This window comes from Camellia sinensis, chromosome 12 (assembly GCF_055761805.1).
Source record: "Camellia sinensis isolate YWXY chromosome 12, ASM5576180v1, whole genome shotgun sequence".
Lineage (NCBI taxonomy): Eukaryota > Viridiplantae > Streptophyta > Magnoliopsida > Ericales > Theaceae > Camellia > Camellia sinensis.
Genome location: NC_138972.1, coordinates 101,705,478 through 101,730,000, shown reverse-complemented (window position 1 = coordinate 101,730,000; position 24,523 = coordinate 101,705,478). Strand labels below are relative to the sequence as shown.

At 31.8% G+C, this 24,523-nt stretch overlaps 2 protein-coding genes across 12 annotated transcripts in view; both read right to left on the bottom strand.

Annotated features, from left to right (window-relative positions):
* Positions 1 to 12,816, bottom strand: part of LOC114260019 (uncharacterized) — a 24,322-nt gene extending 11,506 nt beyond the window's left edge. For 2 of the 11 annotated variants that reach the window (XR_014346940.1, XM_082899468.1), the window contains exons 1-5: positions 5,045 to 5,096; positions 4,818 to 4,912; positions 3,538 to 3,605; positions 587 to 701; positions 370 to 504 (exon numbers count right to left, since the gene is read on the bottom strand). Coding sequence is in view for 10 of the 11 variants with exons in the window: in XM_082899468.1 (XP_082755594.1) it covers positions 370 to 504; positions 587 to 701; positions 3,538 to 3,550 (263 nt within the window). In the remaining variant the exon portion in view is untranslated. The other 9 variants (XM_082899463.1, XM_082899469.1, XM_082899465.1 and 6 more) reach the window with 8 other exon arrangements.
* A 9,605-nt stretch (positions 12,817 to 22,421) lies between these two features.
* On the bottom strand, positions 22,422 to 24,283 carry LOC114260018 (alpha/beta-Hydrolases superfamily protein). The gene has a single exon (XM_028200053.2). It carries the CDS (start codon positions 23,820 to 23,822, stop codon positions 22,581 to 22,583), a length of 1,242 nt encoding a protein of 413 aa, XP_028055854.2. The 5' UTR covers positions 23,823 to 24,283; the 3' UTR covers positions 22,422 to 22,580.
* Between the last annotated feature and the right edge of the window lie 240 nt (positions 24,284 to 24,523).

The following is a 24,523-nucleotide window of genomic DNA, read 5'->3' as shown; positions in this document are numbered from 1 at the left end:
TCAAGTTGGCTAGTTCCTATCCCCTTGAGTTTGCGGGGGGCTGTTAAAACCTAACCTACTACACCACTACCACCTCACCTACTCCACTAAACCTAACCCACTACACCACTACCACCTCCACTTCACCTACTCCTTACCTACTACACACTCACCCTCTTCTATATATAGGAATCATGAATCATTGTAATAAATATAACAATATATCAATCAATCAATAATACATGTATTTTAACAGTTGGGCTAAAACAAAGATACGGTAATGGAAGTTTTAAGTAACCACTATGTAAACACGCATCAGGAACTTAAAGAAGTGTTTTAAAATAAATCATCACAAACTCTTGTTCTCACTGTCTTCTTGTGCTCTAGTACCTCAACAATGTGTCTAAATGCGGGAAGTACCTGTGCTTTTCAATATGAATCTGTTCCACAGCATCCAATTTGACAGAAGCTGACTGATGAGTCTCAACACTATTATGAGCTTTATCTTCAATGTTTGATTGGGGCCTGTTTCATTTAATAATGAAACAAAAAATGATCAAACAGATATCACCAAATAAGTAGTAGAATAGAAAGTGTAATTTCTTACATAAATCTCCTCCTCAATTTAGGAGAAGTAAGAATTGGACTCTCTCCACAGGTTTTAGAGGGCCTTCTTCGACAGAAGTTACAGCAAAAGGCTTCTGAGATTCTTGCATAGTTAACTGGAATGGAAGTTTTCCAACAGAATAGCCGGTTAGAAGTAGAACCCATATAAGATGGATGTATTTCTAATTCAGTCAAAGCACTGAAACAGTTTCATAAAGCTTGATCTTAAGTTAAATATTACATCTAAACACTCAATGGAGACAAAATTATTCTGATGTAAGCTTCACATAAATCACTGAACAATTCAACAAAAAATATTAGAGAGAGAGAGAGAGAGAGAGAATCAACAGTCTGCACTCTGCACATAAAAGATAACATGCCAGGTAGAAGATGGGAACAAAACACTAAAGAAAACAGAAGCAGCAACTGCACAGATTCTACTTGTGGAAGACTGAAAGTAGTTCAGTGAAACCAAGAACTGGAACTGACAAGTGCAGAAACAATCATAATATTGTGAATGCACAATTCCTCCAGTTTGGAAAATGCAAATTTTTATTTGATATACTGCAATATTTGCTCATTGCAATTTTAATATAATGCAATACTTTTTTTTTTTTTTTGGATAACTTGGTGTCCGTCCCATTGGACCGACTAATCCGGGAGACCAATTCTATCCCGATTAAAGATTGGCCCCAAGAGATTGTTTGCACCTAGGAAGTTTCAAATATAATGCAATACTTACTCTGCTTTCCTCTCTCATTAGATTTTCCACGCTGAGAGATAAGTTGTTTGCACTCGTAAAACCCATGATTATGCATCTACAACTTAATTTTACAATCTAATGAGGTAAGATGTCTTAAGAAAAGTAGAAAACACCTGACATCAACATGAACGCCCAGTTGCTAATGGCTAGTTTTTGTGGAGTATTACAATCTTACTGGTTGATCATCTTCGTCTCACATATTAGCAATATTTGCAATATGTTCTTTGTTACATTTCAATCGGGTACCACCCAAATCTAAGTAGTAAGGGCATTCCTTTAAATTTTTCTTTCAGTGGTAAGACCCTTCAATGGATCCGCATCTAACATATAGCCAACAGTACAATACCAATACAAATTTTTTCAGTTGAAAATACCTGACTGTCCAACACCTAAGTTACAAGGTCCAAATTTCCTTGATGAATCACTAAATAAACACTCTTTCACATACAGTAATCAGCAAATATTTACAATTCATAAATTTTTTCAGACGAAAATACTTTGACACCTAGGTTAGAAGAGTCTAAAAAATCACTTTGTTAATTTAAGTTATCACTTGAAAAAAGCAATCCTTCACACAAACCAATCTAAAATCCCAACGAAAACAATGCGCTTTCAAAAATAATAATCCTATCTTCATACATATCTACTCATCTAAAAAGTAGAAGAATCTAGATATTATTTTAACATGTAAAACTTCTTATACAGATGAAATTGAAGGATACACGCACCACTGGGATGGCCAATTTGGAAGCAATGGCTTCAATCTTCTCCGAAATAGTCATTCACCTGCACTTTTGAAACTCTATAGAAACATTCCCAAAAGACGATTCACAATGTTACCAAAGTGATTAGCTTCGAACCAAACCATTCCTAAGTCCAAACACATGAACACCATTAGTAGACTAAGCAACAGGAAATAAAGAATTATGCAGATTATGACTCTAAAATCTAAATCATGCATTGATATCTATATCAACCCTTTATAAAGTTTGAAAAAAAAAAAGAAATGAACTGAAATACCAATTATGCTAACATAACATCTTTGAGGATGCAAGACATCTGACATCCCTTTTATCATTGTTTTACTCCTTGGTCAGAACAAACCTAGCCAGATGCTCCTGTCCAATTTTATGAGACTGAAGCAATCAGCCAGAATTTAAAAGCACATCTATCTTATCACTAATAAAACCATTGGAAAAAGGTGAGTCTGGCCCTCAAACGAAGCAAAACCAGCTCTCCAGTCTTGTTCCAATGACATAGATCCAAAGTCATTTGGAATTTTTCATGTCCAGCCATCGTTTAAGGTAATTGGTGTGGTGAGAATTTTGTCAAGTTGAAAAGGCTGAGAAATGGTTAATACAATTGAGGAGAATTTTGTTGTTCTTGAGAATCATCATATGTACATATGTTTCCAAATGTTATGGTGCCTAAAAATAAAACGCCTTTCTAAAAACCCTGTGCATAAAGTGGTTTCCACTAGAGACGGTGAAGTAAAAGAAAAAATTCAATTGTAAACTAACCAGGACTACAATCTCTAAATTTTTCTGACCTTCAAATATTTTTGAATTTCAATTAGAGGACCCTTGAAATTGTAGAGATGCCATTATAACAATTTGTGACATACCGTATTTCTTTTTTTGGTTGTCACAGAGTGTCTTTTTCTGTTGAGAACTTCTTTTAGATTTGTTTTGTGGCTTGATCTTTTTGGACACTCAAAGAGAGATGTTTCTTTAGGGCATGTTCGATTAGTAAAACTATAGCATAGGATTAGGATTGTTAGTCCATGAACTCACAATCCTATGTTTGATTAAAAATTTATTAACCAGATTACATGTATGGCGGACATTCAATCCGACGAAATTGACGAATTTTTAATATTAAGAGTGATTGGAGATCATAATTTCAAGTATGAAAGAAAAAAATAAAATGAACACATAATAAATGGTTATCTATCTAATTTAATTAGATAACTAATCTTACACTAATTCATGCAATTATTAATCTTTTGCTTTAGTGCTAGAATAGAACTAACAATGTCAAACTAGAGATATCAAGGTTAATAATTTATAAGGATATTGATACCCAAATTCATGATCCAAATACAGGCTAAAAAATCTTGAAGAATTCATAATTGATCCCATGGCAGGAAAATAATTAAATTAAGCAATGAAAGAAAAAACACAATGTACCTTGGTAATCCATCTGGGGTTTTCTCTTCGGCTAGTTCTTCTAACTGTTCTCGTAGAGTAGCAACATACTGCAAACACGCCATAACTTGTGTATGATAAGAATGCCATAAACTATGAACTTGTACACATTAAGGCTCCGCTTATGTTAGATGAAAAATATTTTGTCAAAAATATTTCACTCATTTTTCATTATTTGGTTGAACAAATAGTAAATAAAACTTTTTTTAAGAAAAATATTTTTGCATCAAGTCAATTTTTACAAAGTTGACTTTCAATCCCAACCTTTTCAACACCTTTAGCATTTTCAAATAAATATCTTAGCCCACTAAAAAGTCATAAATGACATGTATTAAATCAAAATTTCTCATTTAGATAATAAAATATTTTTACAACAATGCTACATCCCCTAATTTACCACACCTAAATGAATCTTAATGATGTGACATTGAGGTGAGACCCACATTATAAAATATTTGGCAAATCAAAATTTGACCCTTGCCTGACACATAATTAGAGAGTATTTTTTACGGGTGACAAATTAGGTATCTCAAGATTTTTTAATATTTTTTTTGGTTTCAAGTGTTAACCAAACACATTTGTGTAAAATCAATTTATAAAAAGGGAGTGGCTTTGGTCCAGTCCAAGATCGGACTGGACCATGCTGTTGGGCCCATGAGGCCCACCACGGGTCCCGTTTTGATAATCTGAACCGTTCAATGTATAGAACTCGTCGAGTACTATATGCCTGTAAAAAATCACGTTGATCGGATATCGATAGATATGTGAACAAAATAGTTTTTTATCACCCGTTAATTTTTTCACCGTCCATTTTTTTTTATACAAAACTGATTTGATCACATAGCTATTGATATCCGATCAACGTGATTTTTTACAGGCATGTAGTACTCAACGAGTTCTACACATTGCACGGTTCAGATTATCAAAACGGGCCCAAAAAATGGATCCTATGGGCCGAACTGAACGGGTCCAGTCTTGATCTCAACTTGAGACAACTTATAAAAAAACGTCGAAACAAACAGAGCCTTTAAAAAAAAACAGCAGGCATCCTACAATGAATTAGAGCGAAATAATTCATCAAAGAAATTAAATCTGAACTTGATTAATAATCTAATAGAAACTCCTTTCTAAATAAATAAATGTAATAAAAACTCCAAAACGATTAAAATATAAACATAGAGTGAGATTTGCAGAGGCATGAATCGTAATTGGAGCCAAAAATAAAACAAATATATAACCATACCCGAATAGATCAGACATACATGTATGAGCTTTGATTGATTTTGTTGATGAGGTGAAGCTGCGAGTAACCTCATCAAGTTGATTTCTGTTTTAGTGTTCCCCATCTCAAAAGTTCCTAAAAACATTGAATCAAAGTTCGCAATCAAGAAAGATTTCGACAAAGAATCTGAAACACAAATTACAAATGAACAGTAAACTGAAAGAGATATATAAATGGTCGCCGATGACATTGGCAATGGACGTACACCTTTGTAGAAGCTTGGAATGTTCAGTGACTGTATCTGTAGGGCAGTATTGAGAGGCTTTTCCCAATATAAGTACTTTTTCCATTGTATTTTCAAAACTAGACCAACTCCTGACGGAATTCCAAAACTAAGTTAAAGCGCTATTACTATTCGCGCTTTTACTGTTAGGAGCGTAAAAGTAGATGAACAGGAAAATCGTTATTACAAATAGCGACTTTGATTAAGAAGTCGCTGTTACAAATAGCGCTTCTACCTTTAGTTTTTGTCCGGATAAAAACGCTTTTCTTAACAGCGCTTTTTACAAATTTCCTAAAAAACGCTATTTCTAATAGCGATTTTAACAAAAAAAAAATTCCCAGAAAAAACGCTATCTCTAATAGCGATTTCAGTTCAAATTTAAAAACGCTATTGCTAATAGCGATTTCAGTTAAATGAAAACGCTTTTTCGATCAGCGTTTTTAAAGTCCTCATATATACGAACGAACCCCCCCTCTCATTTGCATACGTTTTTCAGATTTTCAGACTTAGGTTTTTCGCTCTCGCTCTCGCTCTCTGCTCTCTGCTCTCTGCTCTCGCTCGCTCTCTGCTCTCGCTCGCTCTCTCTCTCTCTATCTGCTCTCACTCCTCCATCTCAGCTCGCTCTCGCTCTCTGTCTGTGCTCTCTCTCTCTCTCCGTGGTATGACATTAACCCTAATTTTATGTATTTAGTTTTTGTGTTTGTAAATGTGTTGTATTTTTCTGTCAATGTTAGGGTTTTACATGTGAATTCTTAAATGTGTTAGGGTTTTTATCATTGTGGTTATGAAATTAGGGTTTGGAATTTTTTGGCATACGGGTTAGGGTTTTTCTGTCAATGTTAGGGTTTTTAAATGTATTTGAATTCTTTGGAATTATTAAATGTATTTTTCTGTCAATGTTAGGGTTTTTATCATTGTGGTTATGAAATTGAATATGGTTATGAATGTTTATGCTTTGTCCGTGTGGTTGTGGTGATGAAATTAGGGTTCGATATCAGATTGTTCACATTATTAGGATTGTTCAAATTAGGATGTCATTTTAGGGTTCACATTATTAAGTGTTGTAATGCATTTGAATTTTTATGCTTTTGAATCATAAATCGGGTTTGGAATTTTTTGAATTTGTTAAATAAATCATAAATATGAGAATTGAGAATTGAGAATTGAAATTTGGAATGATGAAATTCATAAATCATCAATTCATATAATTGATAATTGTTAATGTGATATTATGAAATTCATATAATTGAGAATTGAGAATTGAGAATTGAATGTTTATGCTTTGTCCGTGTGGTTGTGGTGATGAAATTAGGGTTCGATATCAGATTGTTCACATTATTAGGATTGTTCAAATTAGGATGTCATTTTAGGGTTCACATTATTAAGTGTTGTAATGCATTTGAATTTTTATGCTTTTGAATCATAAATCGGGTTTGGAATTTTTTGAATTTGTTAAATAAATCATAAATATGAGAATTGAGAATTGAGAATTGAAATTTGGAATGATGAAATTCATAAATCATCAATTAATATAATTGATAATTGTTAATGTGATATTATGAAATTCGTGGAGTGTAAGACAATGTTGTTGTTGGTGTAACGTACGGATGTATTTCAAGTATTTTTGTTATGAACCTGAAGTTTATGAAATAACTACATTTATAAGTACACATTTATGAGTTCATGACTTTCTTTATTGAATTGCAATTTGTTAATGAATGTTCTGGATTAATGAATGGATTAATGTATGTTCAATTATGTGAATACTTAAAACACATAAAATAGATCAGGCAACTCGGAGAAAAGGTTCCCTTAACTGGGGCTGCTGAAATAGGGATGAAATTACAACGAATTTCAATCTCCATCAGGAAAGAATAAAGAGTCACCTTCCAATTCTTGAAAGTTCAGTAAAAATTATGACTCCGGTAATGAATGAGGGGTTGACAAAAAACTAAACTCGGTGAATCGAACTACCGCCTTCAACAACACATAAAACATAACAGGTAGGTCGGTGAATAGCTTCCCAAATGACAAGAACAATTCAAATAGTCATACTTTTCAATGAAATATAAATAGCGGGTCGTAAGCTTCATAAGCTTCATTTTTTCACACATTGAGTAGTCAAATCGTGGAGAGACTTGTCAGTATATGCAGATAGATTGTGAAGTCATGTGACCTAGTGCACAGTCTTCGGTTTTATTGATTTGTTTATTACAGTGACAACTCATCTCTTATTTACATATGTGGGATTCTCAACTCAGAAAGTCACATGGCAACAGTGAATTCACTGATTTACCTTACTGTCAGCATGCCTTTATTTTGTCTGTATATGCAGATGGATTGTGAAGTCATGTGACTTGGTGCAGAGGCTTTGGTTTTCTGGATTTTTTGGTCGATTTTTTTTTATTATAGTGACAACTCATCTGTTATTGATATATGTGGGATTCTCAACTTAGAAAGTCACATGGCAACAGTGAATTCACTGATTTACCTTACAGTCAGCATGCCTTTATTTTGTCCTTATATGCAGATGGATTGTCAAGTCATGTGACTTGGTGCACATGCTTTGGTTTTCTCGATTGTTTGCTCGATTTTTTGTATTACAATGACGACTCATCTGTTATTGATATATGTGGGATTCTCAACTCAGAAAGTCACATGGCAACAGTGAATTCACTGATTTACCTTACAAACAGCATGCCTTTATTTTGTCCTTATATGCAGATGGATGGTCAAGTCATGTGAATTGGTGCACAGGCTTTGGTTTCCTCGATTTGTTGCTCGATTTTTTTTATTACAATGACAACTCATCTGTTATTGATATATGTGGGATTCTCAACTTAGAAAGTCACATGGCAACTGTGAATTCACTGAATTACCTTACAGTCAGCATGCCCTTATTTTGTTCGTATATGCAGATGGATTGTGAAGTCATGTGACTTGGTGCACATGCTTTGGTTTTCTCCATTTTTTGCTCGACTTTTTTGTTACAGTGACAACTCATCTCGTATTGATATATGTGGGATTCTCAATTTAGAAAGTCACATGGCAACAGTGAATCTACTGATTTACCTTACAGTCAGCATGCATTTACCTTACAGTCAGCATGCATATATGTGGGATTCTCATTTATCCGTTCATAATGAACTATATAAACGAGTAAAGGTGAAGACACAACCTTACAACTCATTTCGCCCTACGAAATTATTATTCATTTGTTTTAAAAAATTAGCATGGCTACATGGTTCATAGGAGGGAGTGGGGGTCGCAGAGGTGGTAGGAACTTGCAAAGGGGTGAAAGTTCACGACGAGGAGGGGGAAGGGGAAGTGGCGATGCTGAAGATGAAACACCATTTCCTTTCTTGGATGCCTCTTGTGCTTATCATGATAGGTTTGGGAAGCGACATTTTGTCATGCCCAAGTACTATCGAGATCCATGTGGTTTGGTGGAGGATCCATCAGAAAATCAAACAGGATATGGTTATGCAAAGGCTAGACTTCTTAAGTGGCCCGCACTATTTATAGAGCGAGTGCAAAACGAAAGATTATGTCGGGAAAGATGACTGAAGGTGCCAAAAGCACGTTCTGTTGAGATCCAAAAGGAAGATCCTGATAATGTTGATCGACTATGTCAAACACTAGAACGTGAGATTTCTCAAATGGGTCGTAGATTGGCCCGCGATATGCAGCTACTCATACTTAAGAAGGATGCCCAGAAAAACAAAACAGAACCAAATGTTGCGGCTATCAAGGCTATCATGGAGGATCTTGAACTTGTCTCTGACGCTGAGCTTTCGGATTGTTCAGACTCTGAGCCACCTGCCGATTTAAGCGCGAATTAGGTGTTAATGTCTACACTTCGGCAATATAACAACTTGCATTAATATGTAATGTCTGTGTTAGAGTAAGTATAATTGTTATGTTATGTTTATGTTTATGTTTAAGTTTATGTTTATGTATTGTGTCTGTCAAATGTTACGGCTATTAATATGCAATATTAGGTCTTGAATTAGGTGTTTGTCTATCTAACTGTTATGTTTATGTATTGTGTGTTCAGTTAAGAGTGTCCAGGATGTATGTAATGTGTGTTCAGTTCATGGTGTCCATAATGTATTTTTGTGGGAGAATTATGTCTGTACTAGCTACGTAACTGAAAACTATTACATTTGCAACTTCAGTTATGTTGTTTTCATACCTGTATGAGTATTTTGTAAAGTACTGACTTCGTATATTATGTATTAAGTACTATTACAAAAATGTTGAGAAAATTTATTTTAGGAGCTCTCGCTGTGGCCTTTGTCTTCTTGGCCTACTCCGCGGTGGTCTTCGCGTCTCACCCTTCGTCGTTGCTCGTCGAGTTGCACAGTGTGTGGGTGTGCTTCGAACTGTACAGCATGTATATCACATTCTAACCCATAACAAAGACGATACAAAAAAATAAATTTTATAAATGACAACGGGTACAAAACGGTTTTACTAAACTGGTTTACTAAACTGATTTTCTGAATTACATTCTCACCTTCTAACCCAAAACAAAAGAATAAATATATATTTATGTTTAAATGAAAACGGCTTTCGTAAAGCCAAAATAATTTTCTACATAACACCTTCCAACCCAAAACAAAGACAAAAGAAAAAAAAAAATTACATGAAAACGACTTTAGTAAAGCGAAAAAAAAAATAATTAATTACACAAAACAATAAGCAAAAAAAATATTTACATGAAAACAACTTTAGTGAAGACGAAAAAAAAAATTTAATTACATTTTCTAAATCAAAACAAAGACAAAAGAAAAAATGAAAAATGTAACATGACAACGGCTTCAGTAAAGCCAAATAAATGAACATGATTGGCTTAATAATATCTACATGAATATGATTTTGAAATTATATATATGAAAAATAGTATGTAATATTATGTAAAATTTATGAATTACACATTCTAAACAAAAACAAAAGAAAAAAAAAAACATATTTTAACATGATAATTGCTTTAGTAAAGCCAAGTACTAAAATATACAGTGTAAATATATTTTTTAAAATATGTTTTATGTTTTTTTCTTTTGTTTTATCTTGAAAATAGCGTTTTATTCTAACAAAGTTTATGTTAAAAACGATGGGCGAAAAAAAAAAATTTCTGCTAAAATCGCTATTAGCAATAGCGTTTTTAAATCTGAACTGAAATCGCTATTAGAGATAGCGTTTTTTCCGGGAAATTTTTTTTGTTAAAATCGCTATTAGAAATAGCGTTTTTTAGGAAATTTTGTAAAAGGCGCTGTTAAGAAAAGCGTTTTTATCCGGACAAAAACTAAAGCTAGAAGCGCTATTTGTAACAACGACTTCTTAATCAAAGTCGCTATTTGTAATAGCGATTTTCCTGTTCGTCTACTTTTGCGCTCCTAACAGTAAAAGCGCGAATAGTAATGGCGCTTTAACTTAGTTTTGGAATTCCGCCAGGAGTTGGCCTAGTTTTGGAAATACAATGGAAAAAGGGCTTATATTGGGAAAAGCCCCATTGAGAGGCTTTTCCCAATGGGGCTTTTCCCAATAAGCTTTTTTTACATTGTATTTCCAAAACTAGGTCAACTTCTGACGGAATTCCAAAACTAAGCTAAAGCGCCATTACTATTCGCGCTTTTACTGTTAGGAGGCCAAAAGTTGATGAATAGTGAAATCGCTATTTGAAATCGCGATTTTAATTAAGAAAACGCTGTTCCAAATCGCGCTTTTAACATAAAAAAAATTTCTGAAGAAAACACTATTTAAAATAGCGCTTTTACTGTGCATATAATAATATATATATATATATATTTTTTTTAAAACGCCATTTGTAATGGCGTTTCTACTATTGAATCACCAACCAAAGCCAACCCACACACTGACACACACACACACCAATGGGCACACCCACAACACTCAAGCATTTAAATAATATAATTTTTATATATAATAATAATTTATAATAATTAATTATATAATTTTTATAATTTTCGTAAATATAAATCATTTTTAGGTTATGAATGGTTTGATTTATAATACGTATGTAAGGATAAAAATTTTTATAATCAAAAATAATTTTTTCAATTTTTATAATCAAAAATAATTTATAAATTATCAAAAATAATTTATAATACGTATGTATTATTTAAATCTTTACATTTTTTATTTAAAATTTTTTACAGTAAACCGGTCTTCACATTTTATAATACGTATGTATTATTCAAAAATAATTTATAAAAATTTATAATTAATACGTATGTAAATAATTTAATACGCATCTTCACATTTACATTTACAATAAACCCATCTTCACATTTACATACGTATGGTTTAAGGGTAAATTTTTTTATAAATGACTTAAATGATAAATCAAACCATTCATAACCTAAAATTTTTTACCCTTACATACGTATGGTTTAAATAATTTATAAAAATTATTGCCATACGTATGTAAAAATCGATTATAAAAATTGCAAAAATTGATTATAAATTTTTTTATATATAATAATAATTTATAATAATCAATTATATAATTTTTATAATTTTTAAAAAAAATTTAATTTTTACAAATTTTACAATTTTTTTACCCTTTATTTTATAAATAAAGGGTAAAAAAATGATTAATATTTACGAAAATTATATTTTGCAATTTTAAAAATTATAAATAATCTAAATGTGAAGATGGATTTACTGTAATAATTTTTGAATAATTTTTGCAATTTTTATAATCGATTTTTACATACGTATGACAATAATTTTTATAAATTATTTAAACCATACGTATGTAAGGGTAAAAAAATTTAGGTTATGGATGGTTTGATTTATCATTTAAGTCATTTATCAAAAAATTTACCCTTAAACCATACATATGTAAATGTGAAGATGGGTTTACTGTAAATGTAAATGTGAAGATACGTATTAAATTATTTACATACGTATTAATTATAAATTTTTATAAATTATTTTTGAATAATACATACGTATTATAAAATGTGAAGATGGGTTTACTGTGAAAAATTTTAAATAAAAAATGTAAAGATTCAAATAATACATACGTATTATAAATTATTATAATTTTTTTTATAATACATACGTATTATAAATTGTTTTTGATTATAAAAATTATAAAAATTATTTTTGATTATAAAAATTTTTATTCTTACATACGTATTATAAATCAAACCATTCATAACCTAAAAATGATTTATATTTACGAAAATTATAAAAATTATATAATTAATTATTATAAATTATTATTATATATAAAAATTATATTATTTCAATGCTTGAGTGTTGTGGGTGTGCCCATTGGTGTGTGTGTGTCAGTGTGTGGGTTGGCTTTGGTTGGTGATTCAACAGTAGAAACGCCATTTCAAATGGCGTTTTTAAAAAAAAAAAAATAAAAAATTATTATATGCACAGTAAAAGCGCTATTTTAAATAGTGTTTTCTTCAGAAATTTTTTTTATGTTAAAAGCGCGATTTGGAACAGCGTTTTCTTAATTAAAATTGCGATTTCAAATAGCGATTTCACTATTCATCAACTTTTGGCCTCCTAACAGTAAAAGCGCGAATAGTAATGGCGCTTTAGCTTAGTTTTGGAATTCCGTCAGAAGTTGGCCTAGTTTTGGAAATACAATGTAAAAAAAGCTTATATTGGGAAAAGCCTCCAGTATTGAAGAAGAAAGACATAGCTCCCGAGACGATAAAGTGTGTGTTTTTAACTTTATTTCCGTACTAGGCTAAAATGGTTTTAAAAACCGTTTTCTAAAAAAGCGATTTTTGAAAGGCCGTGTTTTGAAATTAAAATAATAATAAAATTTGAACATAGAAAATGGTTTTAGAAAAGTCAGTTTTAATTAAATTTTTAATTAATTTTAAATTAAGTAAAAATGGTTTTTACATTAATTTTTTTTAATTTTTATTTTTAACATAAATATTTTTTGATTAAAAATATTTTTAATAAAAAACGGTATTAGAAAAGTCGTTTTAGAAAACGTATGTACCAAAGCCGTTTTTACATTAATTTTTTTAATTTATTTTTTTTAATTTATATTTTCATCATAAATATTTTTTTACAAAAAATATTTTTAATAAAAAACTGTTTTAGAAAAGTCGTTTTTACATTAATTTTTTTAATTTATATTTTCAACATAAATATTTTTTTACCAAAAAGTTTTTAATAAAAAATGGTTTTAGAAAGATCTATAATAGCGCTTTAGCCTAGTTTGAGAATTCCGTCCAAACTAAGCCTAGTTTGGGAATTAAGATGATAAATTAGCTAAATATGGGAAAAGTCCCGAAATATAGTGCACATTAAAAAATTAAATAAATATTTAAAACATAAAATATTTATTCCCACTCTAGGGTGGGTTTTGAAAAGACTTTGAAATTTTGGAAATTTTGGAAAAGTGATTTTGGAACTTTTTTTCAAAAAATTTGAACTAAACAAAATTTTTAAAAAAAATCTCAAAAATTATATCTTAAGATACAAACCAAACAAGTCCTATGTTTGAGTTTTTTTGTTTTTACTGAATATTTTTAAAATTTAAGCATTTTTTTTTTACTTTTTTAGATGTGTCCGACCTTCCCACATGAGAAAAAATAATTAAAAAAAATATTAAAACCGTTTTTTATTAAAAATATTTTTTGTCAAAAAATATTTATGTTGAAAATATAAATTAAAAAAAATAACGTAAAAACGATTTTTCTAAAACCGTTTTTTATTAAAAATATTTTTGGTCAAAAAATATTTATGTTGAAAATATAAATTTAAAAAAAATGTAAAAACGACTTTTCTAAAACCATTTTTTATTAAAAATATTTTTGGTCAAAAAATATTTAAGTTGAAAATATAAATTAAAAAAAAGTAATGTAAAAACGGCTTTTGTAAATACGGTTTCTAAAACGACATTTCTAACACCGTTTTTTATTAAAAATATTTTTGGCCAAAAAATATTTATGTTGAAAATATAAATTAAAAAAATTAATGTAAAAACGGTTTTACCAAAACCGTTTTTAATTAATTTAGAATTAATTAAAAACTTAATTAAAACCGGCTTTTCTAAAGCCGTTTTCTATGTTCAAATTTTATTATTATTTTAATCCCAAAACACGGCTTTTCAAAAGCCGTTTTGTAGAAAACGGTATTTCTAAAACCGTTTTACCCTAATATAGGAATAAAGTTAAAAACACATCTTAAAGTGGGACTAAAATATTCAAAATGCCCAAATCAGGGAAATTGGCCCAGTGCTAGTGGTTCCACCTGACTCGCCCAATTTGCCCGGTGTAGTCTTATTTTTTTAAGATTTGACAAAATTGTTTTAACTCAATTTTTATTTCGTATTGGCTTTTTTAGTTATTTTTTATGTTGGGATATTTTTAGTTTAATTTTTTTAGTCTCAACTTTTGTGAGAGAAAAAGTTTAATAATTATAATTTAGATGTGATATTTTATCTTATTAAGTTATATAGCTTATTTTGTCATTTTGACCTATTTTGAAAAGATGGCAAAAAGTGATTTTTTGATTTTTAACAAAACTTTTGACTTTTTTAAACAAATGATTTAGAAAGTTGGTAAAAAGTTACTTTTGGTTTTTTTTATTAATATTTGTTTATGATGTCAAATCACAATAAAATGACCAAATTACTCCCATTCAATTTAAAATATTTACAATTTCACCCATGTAGTACATTTTGACTCATGGGGGGTAAAATTATAATTGCATCAGTGGCTGAAAACCAACTTTTCAAATGAAAAAAATACATAAAAGCCAACTTTTAACTTTTGTTACAAACCTAAAAAAGTGACTAAAAGCCAAGTTCCCAAAACACTCCTTTGTACTTTTTTAGCCCAAAAATGATAGCCAAACAAAACTTCATAACCAGACTTGGATTAATATTTTTAACTCGGGCCTCGTTTGGGAACAGGCTATTTTAATAACTTTTTTGCTAAAATATGAGGTTAAAAAAAAAACTACACCTTGCTTGGTTTCCAGTTTTCCAAAACACTTTTCAAAAAATTCTACTTTCTTATTTTCCGTGTTTTTTTATTTTTACTGATTTTTTTTAATATTTTAAGCAATTTTTTTACTTTTTAGACACACCTAACATAAATACACCTAAAAAGTAAAAAAATTGTAAAAAAAAACTTTTAAAAATTCACTAAATACCAAAAATACCAAAAAAATACAAGAATTCAGTATATTTTTTTGTATTTTTATGTATTTATTAATTTTTTAAAATATTTTTTCACAAATTTTTTACTTTTTAGATACATCTAAGTAAGGTGAATCTAAAAAAGTAAAAAAAATGTTTAAAATTTTAAAAATATTCATTAAAAACAAAAAAACACAAAAATCAAAAAAGTCAATTTTTAAAAAACTTAATCCAGAAAACTCAAATCAAATTTTTGACTTTTTACGAAAAGATATGTAAAAAATAGAGAAAAAATAAAATATTTGCCTTTTGGTATAGGTTATAGCCTTTTTGATATTTTTAATAATTTTTTTATTTTTATATCAAAATAGTTACTTGCCAAACGAGTCCTCGATATATTAATGAGTTAGGCTAAAAATTTAAACTTTCAATCCAATTCAACTTTGCTCAAATTGCTATTAAATTAGTTAATTAATTATAATATATTAAAATATATATTTTTTATTAAAATCTATATATTTTTTTATTGATTTTGTTAAAACTTATATTTGTGATGTGTGATTGAATTTATTTGAGAAATCTTTTAATTCAATGTATAATGGCATCAATATATTTATTTAAGAAATATAACGTGTGATTGAATTTAATTACAAATATTTTTTTTAACATATGATATAATCCGATGAGTGGATTTAAATTTATAATTATTTTTTAAACTGAATTTGAATGAATGTAAGGGCCCCATATTAGAGTAGGGCGGCCCTAAGACAAATTGGAAAATTATAATTTTTTTAAAAAAAATCTAAAAAAATTAAATCAAAATACTAAGTAATTTTTTTTTTTTTTTGGTCTTTAGTGATTTTGTTTTAAAATTTTTTAAATAAAATTTTAGATTGGTGGATTGAAAAAGTAAAAGGATTTGACATAATTTAAATAAAAAAAAAAATCATTAAAAATAAAAAAATCATAAAAAGAGATGATTGTTCTTTAGGGGGAAAATGGACCTAAGAAATGGATTCTCATCCCAATTGGGGATTTAAGTAAGGATTTAAAAAGAAAATAGTAATGTTTGAGATTTGTTTTTATGGAGATCTTCATCACTCCTACAGTTATGTGGATTAATGATGCATTTGTATTTGTATTTTTTTTTTCTATTTTTTACTTAAATCAATCACAAATAAATAAGCGTTGTGGGGATAATATTTTGCAAAGTCTAAATATTACTTAAAAATAAATAAATAAAATGTAAAACCTTATATGAATAATGCTTGGGACCCCTTTTTGGGGGTCAACTCTCACCCCCTTTGACACGTGGCAGGGGTGATTGGAGGAGCAGGAAAAAAAAGAAAAAAAAAAAGAAAAGGTAACCAATGAGAGAAAGAGGGGGTCAAAGGGGTGGGGGAAAAGGGGAATGAATCATTACTCAACCTATATTTCATTAAATTTCACATAACTTTTCCCTCTTTCTTTTCTAATCTGTTCCTAAATTTCCCAAGCAAACGCAGCTTAACCCAACAACACAGGGTAGAGAATTCATGCACAGCCCCTCCTGAGACAGAGAACTTCCTCCGCGATCCAAACCAACCCCGTCTCGGAGAGCTTCAGAGCCCTCTTCTCCCTTCGCCCCCCTCCCACCAACACTGTGATTACCGGTCAGCTCTCTCTCTCCCTCTCTCTCTCTCTGTGTCTCTCTCTCTCTCTCGTTTTGCGTTGCAAATCATCTGGTTGTTGTATATATATATTGTTTAATTACGTTTTTAGTCTTAAAGTACGAGTTTTGTTACATTCTGTGTTTAAATTGTGTCAATTTGGTTCTAATGTTTAAACTCTGTCAATTCGAAAGTATCTCAATTTATTCTCATAATGTTTAAATTGCATTTATATTGACATAATTCAAATATTGGGTATTAAAATGACATAAGAATCATACTTTTAGACAAAAGAATGTAATTAATCATTTATTTATCTTCTTTTTTTTTTTTTTGTATGATGAGTGGCTTGGCTTGCATAAATCATGTTTGCTATAAAACTCGAGAACGGAACTAACCCAACCTTCAGTTTTTTCAATACATTAGTTTGGTTTTGAGTTTTAAAACCATCAACATGGATTGAGTTGGTGCTCAATTTAAACCATACCTAAACCAATTGATTTAGGCCTAGGTCCAAAAAACTTGAAAGTTAAAAATCATGATTGGTTACTTCTAAATGTAGTATTTACTTGAACCAAACTGAACCAAATTATAGAAACCGATTTGGTTTGGTTTGGTTCGGCTCTACCGTATGATTCTAGAAATTTTATATAACAAGAAATACGATATATATTTTATAAAAGTAAACAAACCAACAACAATTAGTTTAATTAAGTTGGTTAAGGTTTGTCAATTTCAAAATAAACACAAGTGTTTGAATCTTACTACTAACTTTTATATTCTTATTTTTACAAACAAATATAGTAAACAAATATATCCCAGTTTGGTTCAGTTCAGAACCGTAACCAAAACCATAGGATCGAGAACCGGACCGATTTGAACGGATAACCATTTTCAAAACTGGAACCATAACTGAAGCTAAGGGTGGTCACGGTTTGGATTTGAGCGGTTTGCGGGTCGGTTTGGACCCGTCCGCAACTATGCGGTTTGGGAAAAAAGTCTACCCGTAACCGCCCGAAGTGCGGTTTGTGCAAATAAAGTTCGTGGATGTGCGAACAGTTGTGGGCGGTTTGCGGATTGGACTTTTTTTATTAAAAAAAAAATTTTGAGCCTTTTTTTTTCCCATTTTGTAAATATTTATATTGGGCCATTTTCCGCCTCATTTTCTAAAATGTTCCAACATTAATAATTAATGAATTAAAAAAACACCAATATCTAATATATAAGACAGAAACATACTAAAGTAGTCACTCCCAATTAGTTTCCAGGAATAATGTTAAGGTTTAAAATCACAGAATCACAAGCCCCAAACTGGAAATTACATCATCAAATTTCCAACCACAAACAACTCAATATCACCTAAAAATCCAAAAAATGATAGCTTTACAACCCCCTCCGCATAGATCGGTCTAATATCAAAATCATTCATTGAAAACCAAAAAATGGTAAAACAATAACCTCCAAATCAATCCTCATCTTACAATTCAGCAAGTAAATATTGACAATTTACTCAGTCCAATTAACAACTTTACAGAAATCAGTAGATAGATAACACACAAAAATATTCATTTTACACATGGGCAAAAACACAAAAAATTACCTTATTATTTCTTGACAAAAATTCTTGATAAAAACGGCACATTTCATCACCCAAAAAGAAAATATTCCCGGAAATCTTTCACATACGAACTCTCACTCCGTCTCTCTATATATGTGTGTGTATATTTTAAGTGTTGACAAACATATTTCTTGATCACATCATATTCAAAACAAAAATATCTAGGATAGATCATAGATGAACGACCCAGGTTTTTTTTTTTTTTTTTAAAAAAAATTATATATTCTAAGTGCGGGCGGGTTTGTGGTGGGTGCGGTTCAAACCCGCAACCTGCCTGCAACCCGAAAACTTGCTATATTCCAAACCGCACCCTACCCTATTATAAGTGCGAAACCGCCTATACGTGTGCTGGTCGGGTCGGGTAGGACAGGTTATGCAGGTCGGATAACCTTATGCCTAGCCCTAACTGAAGCTAACAAAAATCGGATCAAACAGGTGGTTTAGACTAGATTGGATCTGTTTACCGGTTCAACCGATTTTTTTGAACACAGGACCTCACTTGAAGTGATGAACAAATATTTCAAAAATCAGATCATGGTGACTTCATTTTTTTTTTGTTTTCCTATCAAATGTATAATGTACAACCTCAAAACAAAACACCACGTGATTAGACCTCAAATTTTTATTGGTAAAGCCTAAGAAGCATAGATACAGACATGAACCAAATTTTCAAAAAAGTATTACATAATAACACTTATGTAACACATGCAAAATATATAATTTTATATACTTATCATACGACATATATAAAGATAAATAATTATTATATGTTATATATATTTAAGTCAAAAATTATAACTTTTATGGTTTAAAGGTGGAGAATATGTATAAATTTGCATTGTTTTTGTTTTATTATTGGATTTCCAGTTACTTTGACTCATAATATGTTTCATTTGTGTCGAAATGTTGGGAAGTGTTCAATGAGTGAAGTGAAGTGTCGTGTCATGTCGATGTCAGACAGAGCACGCTACCTTCTTAGAAGTGTATTTGTTCTTAGAGCAAAGCATTGAAATTTATTAAAACTAAACACCTAGTATAATCAACTTTGTTATGAAAATGACATATGAATGGCCCACAATCTGTGAACTGACTACACCATAATTATCCTCCTCATTTAATCGTAACTCATGTTAAGGTTTGATTTCTTTCTTATGTACCTGCTTGAAGTTTTTCAGTGGAGCCATTCTCTCCTTAGATTAACTTCCATATCTGATTTGTTCACCAATTATATCAGAAGTCAGAATCCTAACCCTGTTTTGATGCACTATGTTACTGAAGTATATGAAGCTTTGTCCTAAGAGATTGATCAACAAAATTTCTGCAATAATGCTGCAATGCAAGTACACATAATTTGCCTCCTCTTGCAGCATCGAGAGATTCTTCAAATCTGCTGGCGCATGAGGCGGCATTTGCATTGGGTCAGACGCAAGATGTTGATGCTATCTCTGCTTTAAACCGGTTTTTAATGATCTTTCTTTGCATCCCATTGTCTGCCATGAGGTGACATGCTTGCAGCTTTTATTGTTTTTATGTTCTAAAGTACCCTTTATGTTGTTTCCTTGTTAGTTATTGCATAGTTTTTGCTTCCTCGTGAATGCACAGGCTGTAGAAGCTCTTGGTGCAATTGGTTTAGGGACCAATGTTCCTTCTTCTGAAAAAAGTTTGGTTGCAGATCCTGCTTAGGAGGTCCAAGAAACATGTGAGTTGGCTCTTAGTCAAATTAAGAAATTGAATAGTGTCCGAAGTAATAATGAATGACAAAGGAGTTGACTCTTAGCATTGTTTACCCAAACAGACATGGAGAGATGTACGACAAAGGAATTTCCTTGTCCTTGTACCAGAGTTAAGACTTGGAGAACTGGTCTTCAGTTACAATTTCTAATTACTAAGTCGTAATATCGGATCACAGAAATAACCAAAAATTACTTGGAGATGTAAAAAAAATGCATTGAATTCTGGTGATGTATATCAACACAAATAGGTGCTTGCTAAGTTTAGGACAGCAAATCTAAAGCAACCAGATTTTCTAATACAACAATGTATTGACAGAAGAAAGAAAAGCGGGAAGGCCATCTATCTAAAAAGAAAGTCATTTGTGGACTAGCAGGTATTTGAGAAGACGGTCTAGAACTGGGTCTAGTCCAGAAAGTGAGCTCTCAACAAAACTAAGCTGGAACTAATCAAGATCTATAGGAAGAGGAGTTAGCTTGGCAGAGAAAGTATAAACTACGTGCTATAAGAACACAAATCCATAAAGTATAAACTACGCACTCTAATATCCCTTGACAAACCTAGGTTTGGAAAGATTGTTTCCGAGTGGACAACTTTACATAAATAGGGAATAGACTTTCCCTTTTCTTATGCATCATACAATCACCAAACAACTAGAAACTAACAAAAATCTAATAGCAGATAATTTTGATGTGAAACTTGCACAGCAAAGGATAGGCAAACCATGAACTTAGAGAAATTAAAAAATTTAGACTAGGTAGCATTTTTAAGATGTTCATTTGTACGTGTATTATATATCACATCACATATTGCAAGACTTGGGATAAGAGAAAAACATTTCTGCTCAGATCTGTTTGTGAAAGAGTAGAGTGAGTGAGAAAGATAACTAATTTGGAACTGCTAATGAAAAATGGATAGGATAAATAGTTAAGTAGTCAAAAGGGCTTTTGGGGATAGAGGGACTTGAACCCTCACGATTTCTAAAGTCGACGGATTTTCCTCTTACTATAAATTTCATTGTTGTCGGTATTGACATGTAGAATGGGACTATCTTTATTCTCGTCCGATTAATCAGTTCTTCAAAAGATCTATCAAACTAAACTATGGAGTAAATAATGTGATCAATGAAGAAGTTAGGCGATAATACCTATCTTTAGGACCTTCCTACTTTTCCAATCTTCAACATTTTTAAGGTGACCCACCAAATCCTGTGAAGATTGCTGTTATACCTTTTGTGGTAGTATGTATGTTTATGCCTTATAAGGAATATATTCAGATCGATGATGTTTATTTTGGGATCCCTTTATTTTCTAAATTTTTTCAAGCGGCTGTGAGTGAGATCAGTTATGAGAATTCTGTATAGTTGCTTCTATTGACCATAATGAATTACTTCAAATTTTGCACCATTATATTGGTAAGTCCGTCCTACTTATCCCAGTTAAGTATATGAGGTTTTTTGTGGTTGCTATCATGTTCACAATGGAATCCAAATTATATCATAAAAATTAGTTTATAGAAAGCTGTTTATCAAATGTCTATTCTCTCGTAATCTGACATGTTCTCTGCCACAGAAAACGCCACACTACTATTGTATAAGTTTCTCTAAGCTATATGAATGTATAATTATTGAATTAATGTATGATATTTGTTGGAGATGGACACTAATGTGGTTGGACAGTGTTATGAATATCTGCATCCTACAAAGATACAAAGGAAATCATTCTCATTCAACATTTATTTTGGGGATTGTAGTCTTTATTTCCTTGAAGCTATCCTTCACATGTTTTATGAGAAGAATTGGTGAGGTTTCGTATTATCTCCAGAGGTCCTAGTTGTTCCCTGGAGCGTAGTGACTATAAACACAACACAATATCATAGCTGCAGAATTTTGCTAACCGATCATATATAAATGCTTTCTTTGTCACGCTTGAGCCCACTTTCTTTATCTGCATTACATACTGAAAAAAATTCCATCGATGACCATTGTGTGGCACTTATTGAGGAGTTTTGAAAGGATCCTGAGCCGATTGTTTCACAGAGCTGCAAAGTAGCTCTCTGCACACTGGAATTTGAAAGATGTGGCAAATCCTTTGAGGTAATTTAAAAATGCAAAATAACAATTTACTTATATATTTTTGGCCAGTGTGCATTTGGATGTGCTCCCCAACTATAGTTCTAATCATGACATTGACTTCTCCGACAAAACCTTCAAAAAGAAGTTAATCTTGACCATTGATGGTAATGGATCAATGAATGTGGTTTCTGGAATTTGATAACAGTTGACAAAAATGAGTGTTTGCACATTTGTTTCATATGATGTTATCCTATTTTTCTTATTTATGTGAATCGAACTTGAAAACAATGCCTTACAAAGCAGGAAGAAGATCCAGCCAAGGAAGCAGCTTCTCATGTACCAAGTCCGGTCTGTCATCGTGCGGACAGTGTCCAACTCCTTCCAAAATGAAGAGGCTTATATTCGGTAGTTGAGCAGGCAGGGACGAGAAGTATTTCCCAACAGGACCGTCAAGAGGGGTGAGCGTGTCTTGATCACCCCATAAAACTAGCACCGGTAAGTTGATCCTCGGCATCAACTGCACAGGGCTCGGCCCTGGCGGGCCAGTCACAATCGACACAAAAGCATCAAGCGCTTCCTCACCCTGTGCTGGCTCTCTGATGATTTCTACCAGATCATCATCGACAAAGTCCTTATTTCCATACACGGACAACAAGATGTTCTTCAGATTCTCTCTTCGTGTGACTCGCTCGAAGATGAAGGAAGCAATTCCCTTTTGGTTCAACAAGAAGTCAATAAGCCAAAGCAGAGGTAACAACAGTTTAATTCTCCAATCATCGACAATAGCCTTATTGTTCATGCCACCCGCACAGTTCAAGAGAACAAGGGCTCGGACCAGGGAATGAGAAGACTCCGAGGCAGCAATAACACAAGCAAGACTTCCGATGGAGTTCCCAATCAGTACAGTTGGTTTTTGAATAATTTCATCCAAGAAATCTAATATTAGCTGAGCCCATGCTTCCATGGTATATGGAAAGCCTAAGGGCTTATCAGAAGCGCCAAATCCAAGAAGGTCAATTGCATAAACGGTGTAACTTTGAGAGAGTGTCAAAATGTTCCTGCGCCAATGAGCAACAGAGGCACCAAAGCCATGAACAAGGAGGAGAGGAGGGCGGTCTTCGTCTGTGCAATGAACCAAGTAATTAATGGTGTGGCCTCTCCATTGCCACTTCTTGTACCTCTCCTTTATCTCTCTAACTTCCAAAGACAACCCCGAGCCGGTTTCGCTGCCAATGCTTGAAACTGTAGAACTGGAGGAAGCTGCAGAAGCAAACACAGATGGGGTGTTGTCAGTATCGGTGAATTTGGTTCCATTGATGTAACTTATGCCGTGGGGTTGATGATGATGATGATAATGGTTATGATAGTAAGGTAAAGGGATTACTCTGAATCCTTGAAGCTGCTTTTGCAAAGGCCCCTGGACTCGTAGCAGTGAAGATGATGAAAATTGGCCATGGTGGTTATTGATGTGGTTGAGAAATCTAGCAGATGAGGAGGGTATGATGATAAGGGAAGTAATTGATCCGACAGCCATTATTTGACACAAGCAAGAAGAAGGGAATAACACAGAGTGTTGGTAAGAAGGCCTTGGTCCTGTTGTTGTTGTCTCTTATACATCCAGAAAGAGCAAAGGAGTATGCTGATGGAGAATTATTGACAATCTTTGAAACCTGTGACAGTTTGATATGATATGAAAGGCCTTTGTTTCAATTCACTGGTAACTCTAAAATGCAGATTAATGGCTGGTTCATGTTGTACCCCTTGTATATTTTATCTACATCTATATTGTAGCCAATAGGAAGAGAGCAACGTGGGTCCTTCCATTTTCTATCTCATTTTTCCTCTCCTCTGCTCTCCCTCCTCCTATCCTCTACTTTCTTTTGCTCATTAATAGAGAAAATGTGTACATTATTTCACTCAAAATGTAAATGTGTGGTTGAAATTGAATGTGAGATTTATATATAAAGTGAATTTTGGCCTCACAATGGTATTTCTGAGGAAAAATTTTGCATATGTATTATGCTTCTTGTTTAATTTATGTAAACTCACACATTTCTTAAATTGTTATATCAAATTACTTAGGTTATGTTTTGATAATAATTTAACTAAAAATTAAAAATAGAAAAAGAAAAAATGTAAAAATAAAATAATTGAAATATAAGTTATACATGTATTTTTTAAATAAGTCCATTATCCGAGCAGGGCAACGGACCGAGCTCGTCATATTTAAGAGCT